The 19,488-nt window shown below is 44.9% G+C and overlaps 1 protein-coding gene across 1 annotated transcript in view; it reads right to left on the bottom strand.

Annotated features, from left to right (window-relative positions):
* Positions 1-987: 987 nt before the first annotated feature.
* GPRIN3 (GPRIN family member 3) overlaps positions 988-19,488 on the bottom strand; it is a 60,624-nt gene continuing 42,123 nt past the window's right edge. The window contains exon 2 of the mRNA XM_074991999.1: positions 988-3,497. Coding sequence (XP_074848100.1) covers positions 988-3,393 — 2,406 coding nt within the window. The 5' untranslated portion in view covers positions 3,394-3,497. The remainder of the gene's footprint in view (positions 3,498-19,488) is intronic.

Below are 19,488 nucleotides of genomic sequence, written 5' to 3'. Positions count from 1 at the left end.
TCATTTTCCATGAACATCCGTCTATAACTCATCTGCATTACTGTTTGTGCAACACACTTAAATTACTTACAATCTGCAAGTTCACGATTAAGGGGTAAATGTGGCAAACTCACTACAGGAGTTTCTCCCATAGATTTGCAGGACTGGGCAGCAATTTATCTGAGAGTTTGTGGCTAATCCTTCAAGCCCCCAACATTACAATTCCTACCAATTTGCAGGCTTGAGACACAATATAGGCTCAACTCAGTTTGCACGTGTTCAGCATCTGAGCTGGCTCTCTCCCTCTGGAGTTTGGAACAAAGATTTAGCAACACACAGAATGACTCGTGCTCGGATGCAAGTAACCTTACAGTTGAGAATCTAACATGTTTCTCTGGAAGCCGGAATTATTTGAAAACTCATATTTGATTTGCCGGCCACTCTCCTTTTGGAAAGAAAATGCTTAAAAGCACTTTTCTTTTAAAACAAACATTCTAAAAGGAGTGCAGAGAATTCCCCATAACCACTTCTCTACTTCCGAACTCTAGAACCACTAGCAATTCTCCTAATCAACTGTTATATCTTCTGTCAGTTAACGATGGAATTTACTAACAAGCCTAATGGTGCTGGAAACCAAATCTGGTTATATTTGAAGGGGAGCTGAGCACCTAACTTCTTTAGTGTTTTTGGGAAATTCTCAAAACACTTATGCTGTGCTTCTCCCTGCCACGTATCTGGTGAGGTGATCCCATTCTCACTACAGGGAGCCGACAATTTAAAATTGTGCTTTTGCTGAGCACCTAGCTTTTCACTGGACAGGTGATTGGCATACTATGGAAACAACAAAGGGGCAATACCTCATTAAGGTAAAATGTAGTGACGACTCTGAAAATTTCCAGGAAGAACTTCCAAGGTCACTGCATCATAATCCCACGTAATACAACTGAGCAGTGGGGTTTATTTCCACCTTTGGGGGAGGAGTTATACCTGTAGAGACACAAACCCCTATCAGTCTAACACAGAAGAAGGAGCAGGTCGGACACAGCAGTTAGGTCGCCTGAGGTTCTGCAGCATTGACTGGAACACGTTATGCTGCCTCCCTTTAAGTTTCTTATTTGAAGATGTATCTGAGGAAACAGATTTCCGGTTCTGGGTGCTTTGTGCCCTGATCAGTTTCTCATGTTCTCGTATTTGTCTTTGTAAATGATTTTGGATAGCAATACCCAGGGACTCTGGGTCTAGGGAAGCACCATATACCTCCCAGGTCATTCCTTGTTCATCCCACACAACATCTCTGACATGCTTGGATGGCTGCACCTGTACTTTTGCCTCAGTGGCCACCATGGGCTTTTTCTTCTTTTCCCCAAGATGTGGCAGTGGTGGAGCAGAGGCAGGACCAAGTGCTAGTTTCTTCCTGGTTTCACTGGTCTTGCTGACTTGGTGCGGTGAAGCTGTCGGGGTTCCCAGCCTCTGGGTGTCCTGGGTAGAATTCACATTCAACACAGGTGTCGATGCAGCTTGCAGACTCGGGCTGCTGGGCTTCATTGCTAGACTAGTTTCTTCAGGCATTTTACCCTGCTCTGTTTTAACTGTGCCTGGCATATGTGCCTTCACAGAGGCAGCAGCAGCAGCTCCAGTACCGGTGTTCACTCCACATACAGGATCAAGCAACATTAGCTCTTCTTCCTTCTTTGGATGTCTCTCTATTTTGACATTAACTGGACCGATCTGCACTTCATCAGCAGTCTGGACCTGCACAGGATGGCTGCCGGTGCTGCTGCCAGCTGCACTGCACAGAGTCTCTGCCTGCTCGGTTCCATGGTGGACACTACCGTGGCCAGGTGACTTCTTACTTTCCCAGTCATTGACTTGGTGCGGAAAGGAGTTGCTGGCTCTGGGGATGGCTGCACTTGGAGATGGGTGGGATTCACCATCTCCAGCCTGCTGACATGCTGCAGGTTGATTACTGGTATGAACCATAATCTGGTAAACAGGTTTTGCCTTCAGTAAGACTGCAGCACCTGGTGACAGCTGAGAAAGGCCAGCGCTGTCTCTGGTCAAGGAGACTGCCTGTGCTTCTGCCCAATCAGCAGGTGTGCCTTGGATGTTCCTGGCTGCTTGAGGGCATGGGCAGGCAGGTGTTGTGTTCCCTGACGGCACTGCACAGATGGTCTCAGGTGGCTCTCCTGGAGGCTTCTGCAATGTGGCCAGCTGAGCTGTTACTGTATCCATCTCAGCTGCCGGACCATACACTTCTGTTCTCATACCAGGACACCAGGTTGGCTTTTTGAGTGATGCGACGTCATCAACAAGTGCTGACTGAGTCACCCCATCGTCACTCTGATAAATTATATGCCATTGCTCTTTGGCCTCCAGTGGAGGGTTCTCCTTCAGGAATGCAGCCAGCATACCTGGGCTGGTGGAAGCTGACTTGCTCTCTGTACTGGCCACGGCTTGAACCTCAGCATCACGCCACGTCCTGTTTACTGACTCCTGCGCCATGCCCTCAGGCAGCACGGTCATTGTTCCTGCTTCTCTGAACCTGGAGAGCTGGGACAGCACAGGCCCTGTTTTCTCCATCTCTGCCGTGCATACTGGCTGCGATCCCTTACAGCCGGATTGCAGTAAAGCCTCATTGCTCTGTGCAAGTGCGGTCTTAAAAGTGGGACAGGAATTCACATCATTTGCAGCCCTTATCTCTGCTTCTGAATAAACCTGTGGCCTGATCTGCAGATCAGGAATAGCTTCAAAGTCCCTCCCTGGCAGAGAGAAGCTAGGGTCAGTTACTTCCGCCACCTTCTCCTTCTTCCCATGCACTCTTTGTGGGGTATTTGCCAGAGAAGAATGGTGACTGGACTCACAACCCTTGATAGTGTTGCCTGGGGAAGGACAGTTCAGCTCCTGAAGTTCTGCTGTATCATTTGTCACTGCACAATCGGCTTGTGCCAGTGACCTTGGTAGGTCAGTCTGCATACACTGGGGGTCAGCATTATAGGTAGCCGGCATCATATCTGCTGCCTGCCCAGTTGCACTGGTTCTTGTTACAGTCCGTGCTTGCACTGGGGAGTGATCGCTGCCCTTTTGCTCTGAGTTATTGTCTGACTCTGTATATGCAAGAGGCTCTTCTGCGGGTTGGTTGGAGGACTCAGGCAAAAACATGCCTGGCTGGCTAGTGTCATGCCCACAGAGTTGCTCTCCCCTTTGAAGATCAGAAGCTACAGTACAGTTCAGGTCAAACAAGCAAACTCCAGCAGGTTCAACCCTGGTGTAAGAAATGCCGTTACTGCTCCTTTCTATGTTTACTTGTTTGCGCTGGTGCTTAGTGGATTGCAGATCACCCTGGCCATCTTTCTCTTCAGAAGCAGCAACCAACAAGAGTTTGGCAGACCTTACAGGATCTGGTACTGTCCCCATGGAATTTCCTGAGCTGTAGGCTGCTATCAGCTTCCTTCAGCAATGGAGAGCCGTGTTTGTATGAAGAAGGTGGTTGTCAGGAACAACCTTCCTGTAGAGCCAATCTGTAAAAGGAGGAAACACAATGTTAACAACAATCAGATTTAAGTAGGGAACTACCCAATTTACATAGTTTTTAATATTTAAGTGAGATGTTCAAAGGCAAACAAGGCTGTTGGTGCTTGACTCACACAGAGTCAACAAGAATTGGTGCCTTAGCTCACGCTTCAAAAATCTCCCTTTAAGCATATTTTTCATTTGCAGAAGAAACACTATTTGAATTTTGAATATTTTTCATATGATCATATCCAAGGAAGGATCATGAAACAGAAACAGCTGCTAGGTGCAAATGCTTCAAAATTTGCCCTGGTTGTTGAAATGTTATGGAAGGAACGATCAATAAATTAGAAAAAGAGTAAGAAAGCTGTGTGATCATTTAGTCACGTGATTGACCCAACACCAAAAGCTACCAAAATAGACATGGATGGATCAGTGTTTTGTTGAAAACATTCTGCAGCAGAATTCAATAAATAATGTTTATCTATTCTGCACAAAGGAAGTCTGGTCCCATGATTAGGGGGCTAGTCCGGGACATAAGAAATTCAGGTTTAAATTCCTGTAATGAGCCAGACTTCCTGCTTTGGCAAGTTACTTAGTTTCTCTGTCTGCTTTGGTTCCCCAACTGTCGACTGGGGATAATATTTCTAATTTCACCATGGTGTGGAAGACCAATGCACTATCGATTGTGAGGTGCCTTATAGTGCTAAAATGAACTGCTGCTGGCAGTAGTATTGGAAAACCGATCTGCATTTATAATCCTTCAGAAGCACTCTCAACAGTAATAAACTGATTTACAAACTGCAGGTATATTCTGCATGCACATCTGTTTACCCACTGCTGAGTGCAGCCACGTGCCAGGTGAAACAAAGCAAAACTCAGCACTGCTGCAAAACAGGGGATGAAGGACACGCTCTCCAAACACACAGCAGAGGGCACTTTAGACAAAGGGAACAGAATTATTCAGGGCCCCAGGGGAACATTTGTTTTGAACTGAGTACTTTTAAAAAAGGCACTTTTAAGAATGCGATTTTGAGAAGAGCTCAGTGCTGGCCAAACTCTGCTTCCACAGAAGTCACCGTTAACATTCTCATTGTTAACAATGGAAGCAGAGCTAGATCGGTGCTAAGCACTACGGAAAAGCCCTGCCTTATTCTTTTACATTGTAGACTGCCAGTGCCTCCCAGAAGACTTTTCATCTCATAGCACCTCCCACACCTTCACTGACCATGGAGCACAAGGCTGGGCCTCAGGATACTGGGTTTTATATTTCTACCTCTGCTGCTGGCCTGCTGAGTGATCTTGGGCAAGCGATATCACCACTCTGGGACTTCTTTTTGCTATCTGTAAGAAAGGGGTACTGACACCAATCGCTACGATGTAAATGCATCGGAGGGTGACGAGAGAACTGGGTGATAGGAAAAGTCTTTGAAAAATCATGGTGCTAGGAGGAGGTCCCAGATGATTTGCAAAAGGCAAATGTAGTGCCAGTCTTTAAAAAAGGAAAGGAGGATGATCTGAGCAATTACAGATCAGTCAGCTTCACCTCAGCCTCTAGAAAAACCCTAGAGCAGATCGTCAAGGAACCCATTTTGAAACCCTTGGAGGAGAGGAAGCGGATCAGGAACAGTCAACAAGGATTTATTCACCAAGGGCAAGTCATGTCTGACCAACCTAATTGACTTCCATGATAAAATTACTGGCTCCATGGATATGGGGAAAGTGGTGGACATCATATACCTTGATTTTATCAAAGCTTTTGATACAGTCTCCCACAGTATTTTTGCGAGCAAGGTGAAGAAGCATGGCCTGGATGAATAAACTAAAAAGTGAATCGAAAACTGGCTGGATCATTGGGCTCAACAGGTAGTTATCAAAATCTTGATGTCTAGTTGGCAGCTGGTATCAAGTGGATATTGTCCCATAAGCCGGTCAAGGGGCTGGCTTTATCCAACATCTTCATTAAAGATCTGTACAATGGATAGGATTGCACCATCAGCAAGTTTGCAGATGACACTAAGCTGAGAGGAGGATAGGGTACAGAGTGACCTAGAGAAATTGGAGAATTGGGTCAAAAGGACCTGGCAATTACCGCAGATGAGAAGCTGGATATGAGTCAATAGTGTGCACTTGTTGCCAAGAAGGCTAATGGCACACTGGACCATATGAGAGAAGTGATTATTCCTCTCTATTCGGCACAGGTGAGGCTGTATGAGGAGCACTGTATCCAGTTTTGCCCACCCAGCCCCACTACAGAAAGGATGTGGATGCACTACAGAGTCCAGCTTCGGGCAACAAAAGTTATTAGGGGGCTGGGGCACATGGCTTATGAGCAGAGGGTGATGGAACTGGGCTCACATAATCTGAAGAAGGGAAGAATGAGTGATAGAGCCCAAAGACCCACCAGACTGGAGACACAGAGTTAAAACTATAAATATCTGAATAACATCATGTTAATGAATTCATGAGTCACCATGTTTTCCTATGCACAAAACTAGGTTAACTCTATTCATTTCTATTTTTTATTCATTAAACACCTTATGCCTACTTCTCTCTCACTCTAATGCACATACTGAAGTCAGTGGTAGAGTTTCACTCACGCATATTTGGGATAAAGGGAAGGGAGAATTAGGCCTTTGACTGGACAGTGTAGGATCTGTTGGCGCACAGAGAATCACAGAAGATTAGAAAGGAACCACAGAACAGACCTCAGGAGGTCATCTAGTCCAACCCCCTGTTCAAAGTAGCACCAGTCCCAAATAAATCATTTCAGCCAGGGCTTTGTCAACCATGGCCTTAAAAACTTCCAAGGATGGAGATTTCCCCACCTCCCCAGGCAACCCATTCCAGTGCTTCACTGCCCTCCTAATGAAATAGTTTTTCCTCATGTCCAAGCTTGATCTTTCCCTCTGCAACTTGAGACCATTGCTCCTGGTTCTGTCATATGCTGCCACTGAGAACAGCTTGGCTCCATCATCTTTGGAACCCTGCTTCAGGTAGCGCAAGGCTGCCATTAAATCCCCTCTTCTTCTTCTGAAAACTGCAAGTTAAGGTTTGACTTTACAAATAACTACCAGAGATTTGGAAGTGTGCCAATGCTCAGTTAACACTGCTGGCACTGCTAAACCCACAGGTTCAAAAATCATGAGCCAGGTCTTCAAAAATCATGGAAATTGACTGAGCAGGATTTAAAATAATAATAAAAAAGTGGATTGTTTTTCTTTTCTGCCTGGTTTTTGAGTCTTTAGCATTCACATTTGCAAGCCATTCTTTGTAAACAAGAGGAACAGAATCATTTTGTTTCAAATGAAAGCTCAGATTCTGATCTCATCACATGATTCCAGGAGCAGGGGCTCTAAGAAAAGGCAAAACATATAAACAAGGACCACACTAAAACAGCAAGAGTTCACAACACTGTGACAGCCTGTACTCTCCCCCAGCATCAGCCTTCCCTCTGACCTTTGAATTGTGGAGCAGAGAATATCAATGTCTTACAGTTTGCTGTGGAGTACTGCAAATGTGAACCACAGAGCAGATTGTTTGAAAACTGGCTGCATTATATACAGATCTCTGAAATCAAGAATGTGTTATTTCCACTTCAGTCTTTCCCTGGGAGTACTGTAATTTCATGGTGTTGTCATATGAGGGTTTTTGGTTTGGTTTTGTTTTTTTCTTCCCCAGGGCCTTCTATTAATAGGTTGTAGTTTATTTTCTCTTGGTATCTGAGGGACTAGATATGTCACCATGAATGAGAGAGACAGAATGAGACAAAAAGACAGCTCACTGCAAATGAGAAATCAAAATAGTCTGAAAAGGATTACCTTGAATAGAAGTCCTGTGGCACCTTATAGACTAACAGATATTTTGGAGCATAAGCTTTTGTGGGCAAAGACCCACTTTGTCAGCTGCATGAGTAGGGGGTGGGCTTCAGAGGAGGATTTAAAGAGGGTGGGGTCTCAATAAAGGGGAGGGTCAGAGCTGACGAGATCTATTCAGTCAGGATGGAAAAGGCCCATCATCGGCAGTTAAGGGGGAGGTGTGAACATCAAGAGAGGAGAAAACAAGTCGGTTCATCGGGGGGGGGGGGTGTGTGTGTGTGTGTGTGTGTGTGTGTGTGTGTGTGTGTGTGTGTGTGTGTGTGTGTGTGTGTGGCCCATTGTCAGATGCTAACCTGGAGGTGTGAATCGCAAGAGCAGAGAAACTGCTTTTGTAATGGCACAACCACTCCCAGTCTCTGTTCAATCCCTGGCTGATGGAGTCAAATTTGCAAATTAATTGCAGCTCAAAATTGCTCTTTCCATTTTATTTTTGAATTTTTTGTTGTTGTAGGACTGCTACTTTTAAATCTGTTACTGAGCGTCCAGGGAGACTGAAGTGCTCTCCTACAGGTTTCTGTATGTTACCATTCCTGATGTCTGACTTAAGTCCATTTATTCTTTTAGATAGAGACTGTCTAGTTTGGCCAATGTAAATTGCAGTGGGGCATTGCTGGCACATGATGACATATATTAGTAGATGTGCAGGTGAAAGAGCCCCTGATGGTACGGTTGATGTTAGGTTCTGTGATGATATCACTGGTGTAGATATGTGAGCAGAACTGGCAGCGAGGTTTGTTGCAGGGACTGGTTCCAGCTTTAGAGTTACTGTGTTGTGGTCTATAGTTGCTGGTGAGAATTTGTTTAAGGTTGGCAGGCTGTCTGTAGGCGAGGACAGGCCTGCCTCTCAACATCTGTGAGAGTGAAGGATCACCATCCAGAATGGGTTGCAGATCACTGATGATGAGCTGCAGAGGCTTTAGCTGGGGGCTGTAGGTGATGGCCAGTGGTGTTTTCTTGTTTTCCTTGTTGGGCCTGTGTTGTAGCAGCTGACTTCTGGGTACCCGGCTAGCTCTGTCAATCTGTTTCTTCACTTCCTTAGGTGGGCACTGTAAGTTTCAGGAAAGCTTGGTAGAAGTCTTACAGATGTTTGTCTCTGTCTGATAGATCGGAGCAAACACAGTTGTACCTTAGCGCCTGGCTGTATACAATGGATTGTGCAGTGTGTCCTGGACGGAAGCTGGAGGTGTGTACATAAGCACAGCAGTCTGTGGGTTTTCAGCATAGGGTGGTATTTATGGGACCATCACTTACTTGCACAGTAGTGTCCAGGAAATGGATCTCTTGTGTGGACTGGTCCAGGCTAAAATAGATGATGAGGTGGAAACTGTTGAAATCACGGTGGAACATACAAAAACGTGTGGAAGAATACTTCAGTCTCCCTGGACACTCAGTAACAGATTTAAAAGTAGCCGTCCTACAGCAAAAAAATTTCAAAAATAAAATGGAAAGAGAAATTTCTGAGCTGCAATTCATTTGTAAATTTGACTCCATCAACCAAGGATTGAACAGAGACTGGGAGTGGTTGGCCCATTACGAAAGGAATTTCTCTGCTCTTGATGTTCACACCTCCACGTGAGCATCTGACAATGGGCCACATCCCCCCAGTGAACTGACTTGTCTTCTCCTCTCTTGATGTTCACAACTCCACATTAACTGCCGATGATGGGACATTTCCACCCTGACTGAACAGACCTTATCAGCTCTGTCCCTCCCCTTTACCGAGACCCCCTTTTTAAATGCTCCTCGGATACCCCCCCACTCATGCATCTGATGATGCAGGTTTTTGCCCATGAAACTTATACTCCAAAATATCTGTTAGTCTATAAGGTGCTGCAGGACTTCTTGTTGTTTCTGAAGATACAGACTAACACGGCTACCTCCCTTATCTTGCCTGGTTTGGGCTACATAATTGAGAGAAAAGAGTCAAGAGGGTCAGAATAAGGTATCATCGTCGGCTACCATCACGTGATGGTGATGGATGATCTAGAATGCTCCTGGATTCCCTGTGCTTTGTAAGGAAAGGGCCTACAGCTTTCCAGAAAGATGGTGTGGTCATAGCCATCTCTCTCCCTTCGCAGGCTTCACCTCTAAAACAAAGCTAAATTGTCAGCAGGTAGTATTTAAAGTGCCATTTGCCTTATGCACATGGGAACACAACAGTTTCTAGTCATGACATGTAGACATTACTCACCAAAGGGACAATGTGCACTGGGAGGATGAGCTGGTGACACGCTTACTGGGATTCATTTGTGATATGGGTGTCCTACTGATTTGGTAGTGACAGCACAAGTCTGCTGGGACCCATATGCACTGACATCTGCACCATTTATTGTTCAGGTTTGGTTTCCTGAGTGAGTGGCTAGGATAGATGGGTCGCGGAAAGAGTTAAAAGTCCATTATGGACATGATTTCCCTGCCTTTTGTTGTAGTACTGATAGTTCTGATTGCAATCAGAGTCTGCATTTCTATAAACAATTTCTGCCAATCTATATTAAAGACAGGTGACTTTGTCCATCGGCTGCTTCTGATCAACAATGGAATCCCTAAACTATTCCCTAGGCTGCAGTTTAGCAAAATCTACAGGTGAATTTACCAACCCTTGATTGGCTCACCCTTTAGCATGAGAACTGATTTTTAAACATGTTTTAAACATGAGAACCCTGAGGGCAGGGAAAGGAGGAAGATGGGTAAAACATTGCAAGATCTCTCTCCTGGGACTGAAGTACATTCCCATTATCCTAGGTATGGCACTGCAGATCCTTATCTGGTTAAATTGGAATAACTCCACTGAAATTAAATGGAGCTCTGCCAAGTTACTGTAAGTATCTGTCTCAATAATTTTAGTGTGTGAAAGATCCATCCTCCTGAAATAAAGCCCAAACATCCCACCCACAAACTACTAGAAACAAAAACAAAAACCATCCAGCACAGGTCTAGCACTTGTCATCAGACTCAAAGGGTTGGAAGAGACCACAGGTCATCATCGAGTCCAACCCCCTGCTAAAGGCAGGGCCACTCCCAACTAAATCATTCCAGTCAGGGCTCTTCCAAGCTGGGACTTTTTTTTTTAAAAAAACAAACCTCTAAGGATGGAGATTCCAAGACCTCCCTAAGTAATCCATTCTAGAACTTCACCACCCTCCTAATGAAACAGCTTTTCCTAATATCCAACCTAGACCTCCCCCACCATAATTTGAGACGATTGCTCCTTGTTCTGCTACCTGTCACCACTGAAAACAGCCTCTTTCCATCCTCTTTGGAACTGACCCTCTTTAGGTTAGTGAAGGATGCTATCAAATCCCCCCTCACTCTTCTCTTCTCTAGATCAAATAAGCCAAAATCTCTCAGTGTCCCCTCATAAGCCATAAGCTCCAGCTCTCCAATCATCTTTGCTCTCCACTGAACTCCAATGTGTGCACATCACTTCTGTAATGGGAGACACAGAACTGGACACAATCCTCCAGTTATGGCCTCACCAGTGCCAAAGAAAGGTGAATATTAACTTCCCTAGATCTGCTGGCACTGCTCTTACTAAATTCATCCCAAAAAGCTGTTTGTCTTTTTGGCTACAAGGGCACACTGTTGACGTATACCCAGCTTCCCATCCAGTGTTATTCCCAGGACTTTTTCTGCAGAACTGCTGCTTAGCCATGCAGGACTCTGCATTTGTCCTTGTTCAACCTCCCAATCCTCCAATTTGTCTAGGTCACTCTGGATCCTATTCCTACCCTCCAGCTTAACTACACCTCTCCCCACCATCTTACTGTCATCCGTAAGCTTGCTGAGGGTACAATCCATCCTCTCATCCAGGCCATTAATACAGATGTCAAATAAAATTGGCCCCAGAACCAACCCTTGGGCAGCCTTCTTGATACCGACTGCCAACCAGACATGGAGCCATTGATCATTGCACACTGAGCCCGATGATCTAGCCAGCTTTCTATCCACTTTGCACTTACCCATTCCTTACTCCCACAGAGAAGGATCTGAAGGAACTGTTCCAAGGCCACAGCTCTGGCCACTTGGATCCTGGTCCAGTGTTCTGGCTATAGGCAGCACCCCAGCAGTCCCTGATTTGCTGTGCCACTGCTCCAGTCTGGCCCCAGGTACATACTGCTTGTGCTGGAATGACTGATGTCAGGTTTCAGGGTTGATGCCTGTTTGATCCAGGATTGTGTCCTTTCCTTTGATATAATCTCCTGCCATGCGGGGCTCAAAGCAGGACCAAGCACCATCTAAATTGTCCTTGACAGATGTTTGTCTGACCTATTCTTAAAAATCTCCAATGATGGAGACTCCACGACGTAAACAGGGAATATAGTCCAGCAATTAACTACCAACAGATAAGATTTTTCCTAACGGTCAACCTTCCTTGTTGTAATTTAAGTCCATTGCTTCTTGCCCTATCATGAGATGTTGAGGAGAATATTTTTTTTCTCCCTTCTCCTTGTGACACCCTTTTAGGTACTTGAAAGCTGTTATGTCCCCTGTTAGTGTTCATTATTTCGATATTTGAATTTAAAATGTCATGGCATTGTAATTGTAGGGATCCCGACCCCAAAAGGAGTTGTAGGAGGCCACCAACACCCTTAAAATAACTTTGTTATTCCTCCCGCCTCCCCGCATCTCCCTTTTGGGCCAGGACCAGAAACAGGAATCACTGATGTCAGGTTTCAGGGTTAATGCCTGTTTGATCCAGGATTGTGTCCTTTCCTTTGATATAATCTCCTGCCATGTGGGGCTCAAAGCAGGACCAAGCACCATTTACACTGGTATTCCCCAGGAAATCTGTGTAGTACAGGGTAAAAACACACAAGAGACCAGTTTTCTCAAGAGAGAGACCAGCTTTCATGGTCTGTGATGTGTTTTTCCATGGCCATGAATTTGGTAGGGCCCTAATTATACCATATCCTATACAATTCTCCATGGGTTAAAATCACCTTCTCTTCGCTTTGCTGCATCACCTTATTTTGCACTGGATGATGTGACTGTACCAGTCTCACACCCTGGATTCTGCGCATCATGCTACAAACAGGTGCTAAATCTTGCAAAGACCCATCTGTGCAGACCCCTTTGCAGGATCAGAGCCTAAAGGCTGTGAAATGTTTGCAATGAAATCTGAAAGACTGAAACTAGAGGGCTTTACATTTCATTTTAAATTAATAGAAATGTTCCAATTTTGCAACACTTTAATGTTTTCCTTTGAAAGCACAGTCCATTTTCATTCAAAACCTGCATTCCTGCCTCCTCGAGTGCTCCCGTGCTGGCAAGGGATATTGTCAGAAAATGCAATGTCTTGTTAGTAAAGCTTTGCTGTTGCCCCAAACTGGGCAAGGCTGAGACTTCTGCCTTTCACTCGATCAGGTCTTCACTTGACAGTCTCATTCCTTAACGTACCCAGACAGGAACAAACATGTCTCCTCTCCTTGCCCATTCCAAACTGCAGCAAAAAGTGCCTCGTGATGGGCAAAAGCACTGGGCTGCACAGGCATATTAAAACATATGCCTCTGCCCAAGGTTATGGTGGTTGTTAAAAGAACCTCAAACAGCTGGTTTTTGAGAATATCTGTAAAATTCCTTGCCAGAAAACAAGCTCATTTACCGAACACAGCAAAAAGCCCAGCAGCCATTATCTTCCAAGGTGAAAGGAAAGGACAAATGGATTACAAGTATATGAAAAGCCAGTCAAACAATGACTACACAAACTGCCACTCAGTCAACTACAACAGTTATATAAGTAAAGTTTACACTTACATTTGTATCATTGAATAGTAACAGAGAGGTAGCTGTGTTAGTCTGTACTCCAACAAAACAAAGCAGCAGAAATGTAGCACGTTAAAGACGAACAAAATGATTTATTTGGTGACGAGCTTTTGTAAGTGGGTCTGTCCCATGAAAGCTCATCACCAAATAAATCATTCCATTAGTCTTTAATGTGCTACATTTGTAACATTGCCAGCCTTGGGTCATGACTGGCTGGCAAAATCCTCGTTAGTTTATTCTTATTGCATATTGTCACACTTACTCTACTACTTCTCTGTATGTTCTGTTGAGTCTAAATATTTCACACTTGAGGTTTCTCAAAGGCACCAGGGGATCACTATGTTTATGGCTGATTTCTGCGGTAGATACTGTTGAAAAATGTACACCCACACACATACACATAGACCAGCGAACTACCTGTCAAACACATAGTAACTGCACTTCCTGTTTTTCCCCTTTCTTTATAAAATGAAAATGGTGATGATCTATAAAAAACCCCACTCAGCGCCATAAAAAGTGCATGAAATTTGCATTGGAAGGTGACAGCACAGGAAACTAAAGTCCTATATCTTGCAAAGCAACTATAATAGCAGCAAGTGGCCATGCAAACTTCCCCACACTGTAAAGCCTACGTGCCTTAATCTGAGCAAAGGGTGATCACCTCAGAAGAGCAAAATATAGCACAGTACAGTTTCAATAATCATACAATTCTTGTTCTCTCTGCTAAGGCTTTGCCAGTTCTCACCAATTGGGGGTGTAGCTTTTATTACGCAGGCATGAGTCTCCTAGGTTCTGGAGTGAGACCAACAACTCATTCCATAGAGATGTGAGAAGATAATTACTTTTGGTCACTATTGATCAGGTCTCAATTCAAACGGATGCCGAGAAGTAAAGGGTGCCATCCATTTCTAAAGCACTTTCAAGTCATTAAATGTAAATTGTCTAAATTTTTAAATATATATATAATATATAAAAACCCAAACAGCGAGTCACAAGCAAACACCCAACAAACTTCCAAAAGAGAAGAAACAAATGATAGTAGCATCCTATTCACTCTGAGCTGATGTGCTATGGCACTGAAAAAATGTCATCACTTCCAAAAGAAACATACCAAAGTAGCTGTCCCCGCCTGCCAACATATAACAGGTTGGCAGATTCTGCAATTGGAATAACATAGCATACAAAAAAAAATATCAGCCCATTTTTTATCCTGTACTTGACCTAATATTTGCCTAAACTTTTATGTTTGAGGCCCAGTCTACATCAGAAAATCGCCAAGTTTAGCTGCCTGGTGTCGATCTATTTGTGTGTGTGTCCCTGCTTAAATCTGTGTCCCTCAAATATTAGCACTCTCATGACTATGCAGTAACACCACCTGCCCAAACAAATAATGTTGAGCTGTGGTCAATGCATTTTGATTGATGCATTGCAACTGTAGACAGTAACTCATGCTGATGCGAGCAGCCCTTCAGCGGATAACCCACAATCTGAAACACTGATCTCTCTGGTCACAGTTGTGAACTCCACGGCCTAGGTGTCACAGAGAACAGGAGACTTGGGTAAAGGGGAGGGGGACTGGCTCTGTGCTGTTAGAAGGGGCACTGACTTTCCTGTAGATGTTTAAACTAGAAAGTGGACAATGGCTTCCACTTGCAAAGAACCAAGTCATTCATGGACAGGTGACTTGCCCATGTGACTCCAAAACACCATCTTGTTGCTGTTCTCTTCCACAACAAGAACTATCAGATTGCCTCCGACGGCAGAAGGCTCTGGAAACATTCCATGTCGTCTACTATCATGCTTCTCCTCTCTGGAGGGACTTTGCTACAAACTGAAGTTCTACACAAACGATTTAAAGACCCATTCAAGCTGGGGATGTACTCCAAGACCTGCCTGAAGCCAGCGGTTTATTTAATCTCTTCTAAAAGCCTGAACCAAGAACTTTGTAAATGATTTCTTTAACCAATTTGAATTTTCTCTTTCTGTCTTTCAAGTTACCCATTAGATATTAGTTACTAAAGGACTAGTAAGTGTGATTTTGGGGATAAAATACGAGTTATAAATTGACATGGGCATGTGGCTGGTGCTTTGGGATTGGAAGAACACTATTTGATCAGAACAAAAAAGCAGTCATGTGGCACTTTAAAGACTAACAAAATAATTTATTACTAATCCTCTGTGCTGACGAGCTATGGCACCTTTAAACATGTCATCACTTCCTAAAGAAACATACCAGAGCAGAGCAAAGTATTCTGTTAGTCTTTAAAGTGCTACACGACTGCTTTTTTCTGTTGACAGAATACAGACTAACATAGCTATCTCTCTGTTACTTTTATTTGATGAAACCGGTTTCCATAATCACTCCTGCACATAAGAGCCGTGTCTACACGTGCACGCTACTTTGAAGTAGCGGCACTAAGTTCGAAATAGCGCCCGTCACGGCTACACGCGCCGGGCGCTATTTCGAAGTTAACTTCGACGTTAGGCGGCGAGATGTCAAAGTCGCTAACCCCATGAGGGGATAGGAATAGCGCCCTACTTCGATGTTCAACATCGAAGTAGGGACCGTGTAGTCATTGCGTGTCCCGCAACTTCGAAATAGCGGGGTCCGCCATGGCGGCCATCAGCTGAGGGGTTGAGAGATGCTCTCTCTCCAGCCTCTGCGGGGCTCTATGGTCACTGTGGGCAGCAGCCCTTAGCCCAGGGCTTCTGGCTGCTGCTGCAGCAGCTGGGGATCCATGCTGCAGGCACAGGGTCTGCAACCAGTTGTAGGCTCTGTGTATCTTGTGTTGTTTAGTGCAACTGTGTCTGGGAGGGGCCCTTTAAGGGAGCGGCTTGCTGTTGAGTCCGCCCTGTGACCCTGTCTGCAGCTGTGCCTGGCACCCTTATTTCGATGTGTGCTACTTTGGCGTGTAGACGTTCCCTTGCAGCGCCTATTTCGATGTGGTGCCGCGCAACGTCGAAGTTGAACGTTGACGTTGCCAGCCCTGGAGGACGTGTAGACGTTATTCATCGAAATAGCCTATTTCGATGTCGCTACATCAAAATAAGCTATTTCGATGTTGGCTTCACGTGTAGACGTAGCCAAGGAGTGCTACTGATAGTGATGCAGGGGAACTGGAGTGTATGTGGGAACTAGTGTGCGAACCTGGAACACTGACCTTCAGCAGGATGATCCTCTGCTCAGTGCGGCTCTAGCCAAAGATAATAGCTAATGGTTCAGATACCTCCTCTAGCAGCTCCTTGAGTTTTCTAGGACGAATTTCATCAGGCCCTGGTGACTTGAAGACAAACTTCTCTAAGTAAATTTTAACTTGTTTTTTTCCTATTTTAACTTCTCAACCTACCCCATGTCCAATAGCATTCACTACACCAGGCATCCACTAACCACTATCTTTCTTAGTACAAACTGAAACAGGGAAGTTGTTAAGCACCTCTCCCATTTCCACATTATCTGCTTTTGTTTTTCCCTCTTCATTGAACAATGGGCCTACCCTGTGCTTGGTCTTCCTCTTGCTTCTTATGTATTTGTAGTAAGTTTTCTTGTTATCCCCTTTATGTCTCTTGCTAGATTGAGGTTTTTTGGGTCTTCCCCTTTTTAATTGTGCCCCTAACACGCTTGTGTTATTTGCTAATATTCATCTTTCGTACATTGACCTAGATTCCCCTTTGTACAAGACTCCTTTTTTATTTTTAGAGCATTTAAGATCTCCTGGTTAAGCCAAGGTGGTCTCTTATCATACTTCCTATCTTTCCTATGCAGTGGAATAGTTATGCATGAGCCTTATAGTAATTGTGGCAGATTTATGCTAACCTAAATTGTGTTGCAGAAATTCATGTGGCTACGTCTACACAAGCCCCAAACTTCAAAATGGCCACGCAAATGGCCATTTCGAAGTTTACTAAGGAAGCGCTGAAATGCATATTCAGCGCTTCATCAGCATGCGGGCGGCCGCGGCACTTCGAAATTGACGCGCCTCGCCGCCGCGCGTCTCGTCCCGACGGGGCTCCTTTTCGAAAGGACCCCGTCTACTTCGAAGTCCCCTTATAGGAAGTCCCCTTATGAGCTCATGGGAATAAGGGGACTTCAAAGTAGACGGGGTCCTTTCGAAAAGGAGCCCCGTCGGGACGAGACGCACGGCGGCGAGGCGCGTCAATTTCGAAGTGCCGCGGCCACCCGCATGCTGATGAAGCGCTGAATATGCATTTCAGCGCTTCATTAGTAAACTTCGAAATGGCCATTTGCGTGGCCATTTCGAAGTTTGGGGCTTGTGTAGACACGGCCGCTGAGACTTACCAATCACCACCTGTTCTGAGATACCATCTGAAAGGTTAAGTCTTCCTCATGTCACTATTTTAAAAAAGATACCTTCTGTGATTCTGAGCATAGCACAGATATGTACATCACACCCTTCCATCATTTCCCAGTGCAGAATTTTCCCAGTGCAGAATTACTCCAGATGGTGTGTGATGAGAGAAGGATTCAGTCTAGTCTGCCATTACAAAAAGGGAGATTCACTCAAGTGTGTGCTTAATCCTAGAAAGCAGATCTGTGGTAATAATCTCACCCTATTTATCCTTGCCCAATGGCTATAAGAAACACAGCTAATATTAAGAGGTTTTCAGTCAAAACAGATAAAAATATCTTCCTTTTTCTTGCCTGTCACCTCAGAAGTTGCCTCTTGTTTCTTCACATTTTCACTATGCTTTGCTGCTGTTAGTGACAAAGGACACACTACAAAGTTCAACAGAATCTTAGTCAATTGCCTCCTCCTCAACACTCTGCCTGAAAACAAGAGAAAAGAAATCCAGTAAACTAGAGCCATTTGACATCCAATGTATTGACACTCTGCAGGACACTAAATGGTTGAAGGTCAGAAGCCTTCAGTACTGGGTGATGAAATGTGCAGCACTCTCACAGCTATATTTATGCCCCTGGTAAACACTCTTTTGAGGACACAGGGTTCAAGCAGTATAGCTAGTGAAGTCACTAAAGCTGGGACAAACCTGCTCAGTTGACTCACATCAGTTTAGTATTCCACTGCATCTCTTAGCCTCTCTTCTCTCTGTTTTTGTTGACACCACTTCCTTTTTAGTAGGTGGGGTTCAGGCACATCAACGTCTTCATGTCAGATATTTTCTCACCATCTTTTGCATTTTTGCTTATTTGAATACTGGCGGCATAGAGCATAAAAGCTAAGTGTTGTTGTTTTTTTTTTTAATTGCATCTGAAAAGAAGCCACTAGGTTGTCAGAGACAGAGGAAGCACATGTAAACATGGTTTGACAACTTTTTTTGGGTGACTTCTACATGTCAACATTAGTTTCCTCAGCAAAACTCAGTGGTGTAGACATACCCTTAGTCTTAATGCCCTTCAGATATTTGCCACTGTAACCATCTCTGCAGTTGGGTATCACGCAGATAAGCTATACGTATTTTGCTCTTCAAAGCTCAATAGTGTAACTCAGTCCATCTGGTTGTTGGGGTTTTTCCTCCTTTCAAGTCCCTCTAATCTAGCCATATATTTCTGGTAATGTGGTACTGAACTGAAGGCAATAATTCAGATGTAGCTGGACTCCAGATGTATGGAAAGTGGTTGTCTGTTCTGAGACACAAAAGACAAAGGAAGGGACTGCAAGAGATGAGAAAAGCAGAAAGAACGGACAGAAGAGGATTCCCATCTCTGCAAAAGGTAAGTTACTCACCTGTAGTAACGATGGTTCTTTGAGATGTGTCCCCGTGGGTGCTCCACAATAGGTGTCGGGCTCTCCCAGCGCCGCAGATCGGAATTCTTCTAGCAGTTTCTATTGGATCGCGCATGCGCCGACGCGCGCTGCTCCCTTGCGCGTCCCCGGCCATGTGCGCGATCCGGTCCCTGACAGTTCCTTGACCAACCGCCTTGGATGCTCCTGAAAAACACCAGACAGAGATCCGAAGCGGGGAGGATGGGCGGGTGGTGGAGCACCCACGGGGACACATCTCAAAGAACCATCGTTACTACGGGTGAGTAACTTCTCTTTCTTCTTCGAGTGGTCACCGTGGGTGCTCCACAATAGGTGACTACCCAGCAGTAACCCAAGTAAGGAGGTAGGTAATCGATTCACGTGCAGCTTGCCCCCGAGAGGACTGCTGTCGACAGACGGGTATTCTCCTCGAATACCCGATGTAAGGCATAATGCTTGGCGAAGGTGTTGTAGGATGACCAGGTCGCCGCTCTACAGATGTCTTTTAACGCGATGCCCTTGAAGAAGGCTGTTGACGCCGCCACCCCCCTGATGGAATGAGCCCTAGGCGGGGCCAGCAAAGGGGTCTTTCGAAGCTCGTAGCACATTTTTTATACAGGACACAATGTGCTTTG

This window comes from Carettochelys insculpta, chromosome 4 (genome assembly GCF_033958435.1).
Source record: "Carettochelys insculpta isolate YL-2023 chromosome 4, ASM3395843v1, whole genome shotgun sequence".
Lineage (NCBI taxonomy): Eukaryota > Metazoa > Chordata > Testudines > Carettochelyidae > Carettochelys > Carettochelys insculpta.
Note: the sequence above shows the minus strand (reverse complement) of the source record. Positions and strands in the feature narration are given on the sequence as shown.